Below are 11,898 nucleotides of genomic sequence, written 5' to 3' on the forward strand. Positions count from 1 at the left end.
ATGGTAAAAGATGTGAAACAATTTGTCACTATATATATTTATCTATTTCTTTTGGGATGGAAGATGAATTACAAATACATCTAGTTCTAGAACCACACACACACACACACACACACATATATATATATATATATATATATATATATATATATATATATATCCAACAATACTTATACAAAACTGATTCAACCATACATATAGTTTTAGCCATACATATATGGATTCAACATTGCATATGAAAACTCGATTACAGATACATCCAAGAATATCATATCCAACCATACAATTTCACAGATACATTACATGGGTATTCTTAATTCTTTGAATGTCGATAATAATCAAAATGGAAGTTAGAGAAGTGAATCGAAGTAGAGAATGGTGACTAAGAAGGAATACCTACATGATTTCATGATTGTCTCTTATTCAGTGATTTGGGTTCGAGACAATTTGATTAAACGATTTGCCGACATCCACCATCGTCTCATCGAAGTACAAAATGGTGATTGAGACGATTTGACTTTGTGAGTTTGTGTTCGTGACGATTTCACCGAATATTTTGTCTCTGTCAACTTTGTCTTTGCCAACGTCCACCAATGTATCATCGAAGCATGAACCCAACTAAATACGAGATATCGATATTTGATTTAACGATTTGCCGATTTGGATTGCATAATGGATGAAAACTATTTTGAGTATCACTAGTTTCCGATTTAGATGCGATTTAACGATTTTCAATTTTTGGGTTTCATTCTTCTACTAGGTTTAGAGTAAGCAGGAGTTAGGGACAAAAGGAATAAAAGTGACGATAAATAGAAATTGATTAACAAAAGAGGTATAGTCGTGATTAGTGATTATTCCGTATTTAACTTGATTAAGTTTCTAAAATGAAATGAACTTAATTTTTATAATAATTATTTTATATGATTAAATAACTATAATACTATTATGAGATGAGTGGACCACATTTGGTTATACATTCATACGATACTTATAGGTAATATATGATCCTAACTCTCTCTCTCTCTCTCTCTCTCTTTATATATATATATATATATATATATATATATATATATATATATTCTGCCAACTTGTAGAACAATATTAGACTCTTAAACCACCTTGCTTAAGCCTCAGAAAATTGGATCCTAAAGACCTACTTGACTTAGGAATTCCAACAAAAACACAAGATCCCTATGTTTTGCTACAACATATAGTTTTGCCAAAAACAATAAACTACTTTGCTAAATCAAATTTATCGCATTTTAATTTCTTTTGCAATGCCAGTTGTTTCACATTTGATGTCACATACATTTACTTATTGTTATATTTGCAAGCCTTGCAAAGACATAATGCCCCATGTCTCCCTACCTAATAAAAGAGTAGCAAATTTGTCAATTGTCAACCAATTGGAGCTTTAAATTTAATTTTTGCCACTTGTCACTATTTGGTTTTTCCTCGTTAATAAGAATTCCAATAATTCACTCCTCCCATACACAAATGCAACACGTCATCAACACAATTGAATTGTAATATTTCTTGCCTAATTTATTACAATAACCATTAATCAATCAATAAATCAATAAATACAAATAAATCAATTAAGTATAGACAATCACGCCACCTTTTCTAATAACCCTTAATCAATTTATTACAATAACCCTTATTACAAACAATGAGGCCACCTACATGCAATCCCTTCATCATATCAAATCCTTGAAAATCAGCTTGATCTAAATTAAGCATAATATTATCCTTTCGATTTAAAAAACAGCTTATATTAAGATACAATATTCATGATTTTAAAAAGGTCAAAAGATTTTTTTTACCAAAATAACAATTTAACTAAATTGACTAATTGAAAAATCTAAATCTAAATATATAAATATAATAAATCATAACGATTTTTTAGTAATCTAATCTAAATCTAAAATTGGCATTTGATATGATAGTTAGTAAAGGTAATATGAATTGATTGACATTTCTATTTCAAAATAGTTTATATTAGGAAGCATTAATATTAATATTAATTACGTTTCTATTTTTGATATTTTTTTTTGAAACGGCAAACTAACTAATCTACTCCTAAATAACCACCTATGTCTCCACTGAGACTTGAACCCCTGACCTCTCATATGAGATGCTCACTCCATACCGCTAGGCCATTGACCCTTCGGTAACGAAATCTATTCATTTCTCAGCAGTGGTATATAAATGCAAAAACTATAACAATTTAATACCTTTGTTGTTCTTCCTCTGCATACGTTTTCCTCCGGTTATTCATAATACAAAGGTAATACTCTCTATTACACGTTCAACCATATTCTGATCAGTTTCCATTGCTTTTCCTGTTTCATTACAAATCAATGTTATCAAAAAAATGAGACATGTTATACAGGAGAATAGTTGTATTACGAACTTTCTTGATAACTTAAACATGAATCCTGATTATCGACAATGAAACTTAAACATTCTACTTTCATTTTCAAAGTGAATCAATGTATTTATTTCCGTATTTGCCCCTGTTACAGATTATGGCTGCTGAAAATGTTACCCTCATAAGTGATATTGATGTCTTGAAGGATAATTTCACCATGAAACTTCGTGTAATCAGATTATGGACACTGAAATGTTACTGGAACACGGATGAACTTTTCTCCATTGAAATTATTTTCATGGATGAACAGGTATATTACATGCTTATTGTTTTGAATTATTTATGTAGTATTTTTTTTTTTTTTTTTTAAAAACAGTATCTGTAGCTCCCTTTTTTAACTATTTTATTAACTATCATCTTAATTTAGGGTAATAAGATCCAAGGATATGTCCCAAAAAATTACATTTACATGTATACAAAAGTTCTAAAAGAAGGTGATGCTTTTTTCATCAAATCTCCAAATTTAGCAAAGATGGATAAAGGTAAATTTCAGCTGACGGATCAAATTCAAAAACTCACTCTAAATCGGCGGTGTGTTGACTTTTCTGGGTCTGTAAATGGGTTTGCTTTTGTTGACTATCAAACCATTATCACTGGCACATATCTAGAAAATATGTCATTAGGTTAGTTTATTATACTTAACTAACAATTTATACTTTTAATTAAATAATTATATTGTACCCTTCAAATAAATAACAACTTGATATGTTTATTTGTATATAGATGTTATCGGCTTGGTGGTTGCAGTTGGCAAAATTGATTCACGAAACCCAGATAGAAAAAAAACATAAGCCGAGAGTCCAAATCCAAGATGCAAAGTATTTTCTATAACCTTGACTGTTTTGTATGCTAAGTATCTAATTGGAATAACCAACAAAATCCTTATTTATGCTGACAATATTTTTTTAGTGGTTCACAACTGGATGTCACCTTATGGGGGGGGGGGGGGGGGGGGGGATTATGGTTACCAATTATCTGATTATATCCAAACGAATCCAAACATTCGACGCATTGTCATAATCATTCAGTTTGCAAGGGTTAATAATGTTTGGAGAGGTATAATATGTTTTTTTCATTATTTTTAAATGATAAACATTAACTACTTCTTCATTTTATACTTTTTTTTATATATAGGTCACCCTTACGTGGATACATATTTTGATGTATCAAAGTTCATCATCAATACCGACATTGATGAGATATCTGATTTCAGAAAGAGGTATACTATAATTAGATATTTTAATAATTAAAAACAAACTGTATTCTATCTTATAACTTGAATGTTTTTTACTAACAGTTTGAATCAAGATGGTCCCAATCAAAACTCATCAAGTACTTTCACAGTTATGCAATCTAATCAAACTTCTGAAAGGGATGATTTCATACTCAAGAATGAGCTGAAAATAATTGCAGATATTTTTGATCCGATTCAGGTAAAAACTTTAGTAAAATACTATATTGAATTATTGGAATTTATTATTTAATGTTTACTGAAGATTATAATAAATTTCACTATTTTTTTAACTTAGATAAATACACTCATTATTGTCGCCACAATAATTGGAATTGTCCAAAATTTACCTTGGTCTTATCCGGCGTGTAAAAGTTGCAATACCAAGGTATTTGTAGACAATGTCACCGGATGAGTTTAAAACTGTAGAAATCCAGAATGCAAAACAATTGAAACGTCAATAATTCCAAGGTTAATGCTTTTTCCTTGACTCATTTGTCATAAAATGTTAATATAAATTTATGTTTAATATTTTGGATGACTTTTCAACTGTTATAGGTTCATGATTCCGGTGCGTGTTCAAGATAATACCGGAAGTATAACATTGACAATGTTTGAGCAAGACGCGAAGAAGCTGCTGAAAATATCTGCAAAAGATTTAATTGAAAAAACAGCTCGGGTGAATATTTTTGTTATTAATAATTATAAATACCTTATTCCTTTATATTTTCTTTATATATAATTTACATACTTATGCTCTATTCATGCTTTTACTTGCAGCTTGGCTTTGATACAACAAAACCCCCCTCTGATATTAATGTTTTGAAAAACATGAAACTAGCCTTTAAAGTTTCTATTAAAAAATACAACGTCCAAAGGAACAACAATTAGTATACTATTTTGAGGGTTAGTGATGATGAGAAGTTGATAGAAGATTTGGAAAAAAAGTTTGCTACTACAGAGAGTCCACATATTACAAAGGTAGGTCACTTGACCTACCTTATTATTATTATTTTTTAATAAGAAGTATAGAAAATGAAAATTGTGACCTACCTTAATTATGTTTAGTGAACTACCCTATTGTTTTGGCAAAAGAAAATACGTATAAATCAGGATTTTTAAAGTTTATATTTTATATTTCAATAGCCCAAATAAATAATCTATCCAAGGTGGAGATGAACAACGTCGGTTTTATATATATATATATATATATATATATATATATATATATATATATATATATATATATATATATATATATATATATATATATATATATATATGTCGGGTATAATTGTAAGAACTTTAATTTTTTTTTTGTTAATACGATTTGACCCGACCCGAACTCACAACTAGTATTTTTTTTTTCTATCGATATCATTTTAATAGTGAATCATGTCGTTTTACGTTCTAGACTCGCCACTGCTACAGAGGTGATTATATTTAAGTTGAATCTTTAATAAGATATACAATACTTGATAACAATTTAATATTTTTTATATTTATTATACAGGCTGGTAATTCAGAATCTTTTGATGTTGGTACCACTGATTGTGAATCTCAAGATAACATAAGTTTAAAGGTCTCATATATATATATATATATATATATATATATATATATATATATATATATATATATATATATATATATATATATATTAACTAACCACGTAATGTTGTTTAAATTATAACTTTATAACCTTAAATATAACTATCTGTTTCTTAGGGTTTTTGGCAAGCGGCGAGAAAACAAAACTGTTAGGGTAGGGAAATGGAAATACACACAAATAGAAGACGTGGTTTTCTGTAACGAGAGATAATGGAGTTGGAAATGGAAATACACACAAATAGGAATTAGGGTTGTTTGGACGTGCACATCATCAAAGGAATCCTAATCCAAATGTATAACAGTTTGGTTTAACTTGGGTTACCTTTACATTTAGAATTTAGAATAATAATAATAACAAAATTAATAATTTATACTTTTAATAATAAATAGATAAATAAATCTTAATTTTTGTAAATCACTATCTTACGAAATAAAATATTTAATGTTATGTATAAAAGAGTTTATACAAAATTATAAAAATTTTATACAATTTCATTTTTTGAATCAATTTTACAATTTATTTTTACTGTATGACCGTTACCTCAACAACCGAATATATAATTGTTTTTTACTAAGTACTTATTTCTGTTTTTATGAATCGTTACTAACTTGATTACATATTAATTTTAGTTACTTTTTTTTTTTTTACAGAAGATAGAAATTAATATGGATTCAACTTCAACTAAAAAACGGCGAAAATTAAGGAAATTATATTTGGATAAAACAAGATCTAAAAATATGTCTACAATATTAAATTGCAGACATTCATCTACCACGCAAACATTTAACAAGAGCCAAAAACATTTAAAACTTATGTTTTGTTTTTTTTTTTTTTTTTTTTTTTTTTTTTTTTTTTTCAGTGTTTTGCAATGACAATTAACAAGAGCCAATGACAATCCTTATCTATGATTGGTTTGTTTCTGAAAGATCCGGTTTTTTCACATGGTCAATTATATGTTATCTTATCTAGAGTTCAAAGTAGACAAGGATTAAAATTGTTAATTTTAGATAAAGATGGTAGACCTACAAATAAAACTTCTAATATTGTTTATAAATAAGTTTTTAGAAATCTGTAAATTTTCTTGTAGAATATTATTTCATATAACATCTTTTATTAATATTTTTAATAAAACTTTAATGTAATTTTTAGTTGTGATTTGTTATATTTTTTCATATATGTTTATTTGAACAACTTAATTAACTAATTACATAACAATTTTAATTTACTTCATTTATTGTGATTGTTTATTTTTATAATACATTTAGTATTTTATTATATTTTATTCTTATTTTTCTTCATTACTTCACAAATAAATATTGTCTGATATATATCTTCAAAATATATTTCACATTTTCATTTAAAACAACAATTATAATTTTATATAATTAAAAAAATATATATCTTAATTAATAATTTATTTACAATAATTGATTACTAATTATAAGTTTTTTATAAATATTTAATTTATTTTATAACCATGGTTCCCACGAGTTATAACCTAGTTTAATAATATTTAATTACTTTATTTGTTTTAACGCATTTTATATTAAGTTGTCCACTTGTTTTCTTTGCAACAGTTTAAACATGATGCTTAGTTGGCGTTGCAACAAAGAATTGAAAAAACATCAACGTGGGTGTTCTAATCCTTACAGCATCATTCTAAACCACTTCAATGATTATTATATTTTAATAACTTCATTAAACATGTTTTAACACTCACGTACCATCTATAACAACATTAATATTCAACTAACTTTTCATTATCTCCATTTTTATGCTTTAAAACTCCAAAATTGTCATTAGTTTAGATTTTGCGCCTAATTGGTATCCATGATTATAATAACTAAGAACATATTAGAACCCTTAACATACTTCAAATCATTATCAATACATTATGTGATGTTTTGGTCAAATTCAAACTCAAAAGTCAAATTTCAAGCTTGAATCTTACCAATAAATTCATAGATCCAAATGATTTACTACTACGACCTTTAGATTGTTAGATGAACCTCAGAGAACATTTTTATAACCCAAAATAGATCATGAAGTTCTAATTCTATGAAAGTTAGGATTTGGAATCCTGAAAATTCCATCAAAATCCAAATCAAACAACTGTAGAAGAAGTTGTTGATAAGATATGGATTATAGAAGCTATTCACTATTAGAAACTAACTTAGAACTTGGATTTGAAGCATTCCCATGAACCACATGCATGAACATTAAGAATTAAACAAAAATTTATACATTCTAAGTTTAGGATTTGATGAGAGAATAAGTAGACTTTCATTAATTCAATTTGGAGCTTCAAACCTTCCATGGATGGAGAGGAATCACCAAAGGAGATATCCAGAAGCTGAATTCCTTCCAAATGAAAAGGGAGCTGATTCGTATACAATAAAATTTTTCCATACACAACAATTTATGCATTAAAGTCTTGTATCGTACAATTCTATAAAGCATAATTTGTTGTGTATGGAAAAAAATCGTTGTATACAAATCACTTCCCAAATGAAAAGGAGAGAAGGGTTTGGGGATATTATTTCACCGCCATGGACACTTTGACACAAATAGTCCATCATCCTTAAATTCTTTTCACTTCTAACCTATTGACTCACCAATCACCATGTATGTATATCTTATATTCTTCTCTAACTTTTCCATAATATAACTAGTCCGTCAAAGTCAAACAAGTTCAACTAACTTTACAATTTTAGTCCCTATGTCTTAATTTTTCCCAACAAGGTTTTCCACATTTTTAGCTTAAAACTCTCTCTTAAGCTTCCAAATCATATCATCACATATTATCCCTTTTTAAATAGTTTTTCTAATTAGATTTAAACTTCCACAAGTTTTCCAAACTTGCCACTATTGGCCTTCAACACTAAAATCTTAGTTTCCCACGATAGATCTTTCTAATGTCTTGAAATTTAAAATTTACCAAGTTGAACTTATTCAATAAATTTCCATGGCTTATTATATTTATCTATTTTATTTATTTTCAAAAAGGTATTTTCACTAAAAATAACCACAACTCCTAGGCCCAAAATCAGAATGTTACATTCATTAACATTGCACAATCAACTTTCAAACTTATATTATTACATACCTTGAGTTGTAACTCTAGATGCTTCTTGACATTCTTTAACCTTCAAACCTAAGTTTGTATATTGATTAATACATTGTCCTTAACCATAGAGTCTTGATAGCTTCCAACAACTTCCTAATTTACCATATCCTTATTTTATTCTTCATTTACACAAGGTTAGACCAATTATTTGGTTATTTGGTTCGATTAACAGTTCCAATAACATCCCACCATGACCCAAGCTTCAATTTCCCCATTACTAAATTTTGAGTTCTAGCTCACCATTTACAAATCATGGAATTGAATCCATATATAAAGTAACAGAACACCTTAGGGTGTTATGAGATCATTAAACATATATTAACATCATTTATCCATTCAAATTCATCATAAATAGCCACATATTCAACTCAAAACAAAATCATAGTTCGTTTATACACACTTTAATTTACGGGTGTCACTTGATTTATCTTATACGTTAAACACGACAAGCTAATCTAGATGATAGTCGCTAGATGGTTTTAAAAAAAATATATCTGAAGTACTTGCTGAAACTAAAGAAATATTTTTAGAATATCAAGGTGTTAATGATGAGATTTGTGTAAAGAGTTATAAAGTATAAAGACAACGTAAAGTCTGAGTTGCGATTTGTTTTTTTTTTTTTTTTTGTTTTTTTTTTTTTTTTTTTTGTTTTTTTTTTTTTTTCATTTCAATGGAGTTGTTATAAGTTGAAAAGTTTGAATCAATGCACAATGGATGATGTACATACACACCATTATATAAATAAGCATTTGACTCGTTCTTGCTTAAATATATAATTAAAAATACACAAATATATAAACTAAAAACAAGTAGGCCAATGAAAGTGAGTCGTGCCTCTAAATACGAGGAACCTAAACACGAAATATGGTCATATATATATATATATATATATATATATATATATATATATATATATATATATATATATATATATATATATATATATATATATATATATATATATATAAATTCTTAAGCCTAAGACCTCATATAGTCATATATATGAATTCTTCATATTGTTATTGTTACATCAAGCATATGCATAATTGCAAACATTTATTACTAAACAAAGCAAAATATCCACCTAAAAGCATTTGATTTTCTTCAAGCTAGGATTGATGGATGATGTAGCAAGATGGCAATTTAACCACAAACTAATTAAAGAACGACCTATCTATCTTGATTTTTCCAATTTCTGAGTGAGTAGAACTCCATATTCCATATCATGTACAACTTTACTACCAAGAGTAGCATGGGTTAATTTATCTCCACTTAACAACATATAAATTCCTCATCTTCAACATCTTTTTATAAGTCCTTATTTTTTGCATTTGTAGGAGAAGTACAAAAAGGAACCACCTGATAAACAAATCTCAATCAGAAACAGATCATAACAGAACAGGACATGACATGACAGGTTTTACTGTGTTTGGCGTAAGGGCTAGGTCTGATGTCAATAGTGGGACAAGGGTTTGCTTTTGATCATGAGTTTGCGTAAAAGACGAAAATACCCTTCCGTCATTCAAATTACCTGATCATTGCTTGAATTAGCGACTGTAGTTGTTCTTTTCCTTTTTGTGTTTGTCTTCTTGATTGATAGGTCTTCAACAAAATTTTGATCCGTCATCTCTGTAAGAAAATTTCACCGGATGTTTAAATGAATGCAAGAAATAGCAATGTACTTTGATTGCTTTGTTTATTATAATTTATAGCATCCTACTTTCATAAATGTGCAAAAGACATGAATGCCCTCCTCGTCATGAAGTAAGTACCTGTATTACTATCAGATTCAGGAACAGGGTTTTGCTGTGAAGTTTCAGTTGATGATGATGATAGTGTTTCATGGATGGAAGGGGATGCTGATGTCATAGCTCCATGTCTGTTTCCATTTGTGAAATGTTGGATCCATGGATTGGTTAAAGAAACATGGGATCTTTCTGAATCTTTCAGTTGTGGATTTTCTTTCATGAACTTTTTCTTTGTCCAACAGCCACCCTGATGAACTTTAAACTGCAAAAAAAGAAATTGGATCAGAAGGAGAGAAATGGATATAAAAGGGGTTTGAAAAGAGATGTGTAATGGGTTAGATTTTAAACCTGGCCTGAAGGGATACGTGGAGCATTGGTGTGGTTTTTCCAAAATGAAATTGTTTTTGAGGAGGAGGTTTTTTGAGTTTGATAGCTTTGTAGATCTAAAGAGTTGTATAATTGGTCAACGAATGATGCTTCTATTGACTTCAGATATAAACTATGCTTCTCATTTGTCCATTCTGATGATTCCTTTTTCTGGGATTCCTGATTTGTGAAAAGAATAGTGTATGAATTAGTAAACATGAGAACAGAATTTTGAGAAATGAACACAAAAATGTTTAGAACCCTTGATAATGAGGCAAGAATTCATTTAAGTCACAGAGTTTGAATATGAACAAGAATTCAAGATCATATTTAGCCCTAGTACTATGTGAGGTGTGAGATCGATGATTGTCGAGTGTAAGCATCTTTTAGTTCATGTAAAAATTGATTATACACAAACACTATAAAGAAAAATCAAAAGTTGGTTTGTTTGAAGCCGAAAACACAAATTTCTCCATACATCGATGCAAAACAATCTGCAGAACAGTATAAAGCACGAAGGAGAATACCAAACGTAATACTAAAAAGACCACAAGATTGCTTTCAGAGCACGGAAATCAATGTCTGAAGCTGGAATTGAAGCTCATTTAATTTGATTTAAAGCGATTACGCTCCATAGAATTAGCAGCCAAAAACACCATATGAGAAAGAGATGTTCTATTGCAAAACATACGCAAAACGATGATAAACCACAATATTAGTGCTACAAAGAAATATAAGGATAAGTTTAAAACAAACAGACCTGATACCTCAATTAAGATGAAAAGGGCGAAAAAACCTAAATATCATCACCTCAATTCAGATAGAAAATAGACACAAACAGATCTTAAATTATTGACCACAAATCTAACATCATATCGAAATAAACATATGATCAAATTAAGGACAAATAAACTACCATAATTGAACTCTCCTCCTGCTCCACAAACTCACTCAGTAACACGTTGCCGGTCATCTCCAACTCCAAATAGCACGTCTGCGTCAAAGTCGCCGTCGCGGTCGCCGTCGCCGGAGGACAAACTTTATCTTTGATATCACAATAAAGATCTTGAATAGAGAATTAAAGAAAATCCGTGAGAGAGAAAAATCGCTGTAGATTTGGATATTTTCTGGTGACAAAGTGACCAAAAAAGTGCGTTCGAGAGGCCATTTTGATGCTGAAGGGGTAAAAACGGCCAGATGTCAAGTCTTTTACACGTGTCATGGCGTGTTCCTAGAGCCACGTCGTCTTAGATCCACGTCAGCGTTCAGATATTTTCCTGCCGTCGGATTTTTATTTTTGTGAACCAGATATTTTGTATTGCCCTCAAAATATCAGCCGCCGGTTGCAATTTTACATTTTTGCCCATAACCTTTGGATAC

At 29.1% G+C, this 11,898-nt stretch overlaps 1 protein-coding gene and 1 long non-coding RNA gene across 2 annotated transcripts; one reads left to right on the forward strand and one right to left on the reverse strand.

Moving 5' to 3' along the window:
• The first annotated feature begins 3,400 nt into the window (after positions 1-3,400).
• LOC122197759 (uncharacterized) lies at positions 3,401-4,759 on the forward strand. The gene is made up of 5 exons (XR_006191423.2): positions 3,401-3,653; positions 3,732-3,867; positions 3,964-4,136; positions 4,224-4,344; positions 4,446-4,759. It is a non-coding gene; the product is annotated as an uncharacterized LOC122197759 (long non-coding RNA).
• A 4,614-nt stretch (positions 4,760-9,373) lies between these two features.
• Positions 9,374-11,683, reverse strand: LOC111884916 (cold-regulated protein 27). The gene is made up of 5 exons (XM_023881211.3): positions 11,435-11,683; positions 10,501-10,698; positions 10,177-10,414; positions 9,936-10,033; positions 9,374-9,763 (listed from the first exon to the last, which is right to left on the reverse strand). The coding sequence occupies exons 1-5, from the start codon at positions 11,489-11,491 to the stop codon at positions 9,713-9,715; spliced, it is 642 nt and encodes a 213-aa protein (XP_023736979.1). The 5' UTR covers positions 11,492-11,683; the 3' UTR covers positions 9,374-9,712.
• Positions 11,684-11,898: the final 215 nt, after the last annotated feature.

Source organism: Lactuca sativa, chromosome 4 (assembly GCF_002870075.4).
Source record: "Lactuca sativa cultivar Salinas chromosome 4, Lsat_Salinas_v11, whole genome shotgun sequence".
Lineage (NCBI taxonomy): Eukaryota > Viridiplantae > Streptophyta > Magnoliopsida > Asterales > Asteraceae > Lactuca > Lactuca sativa.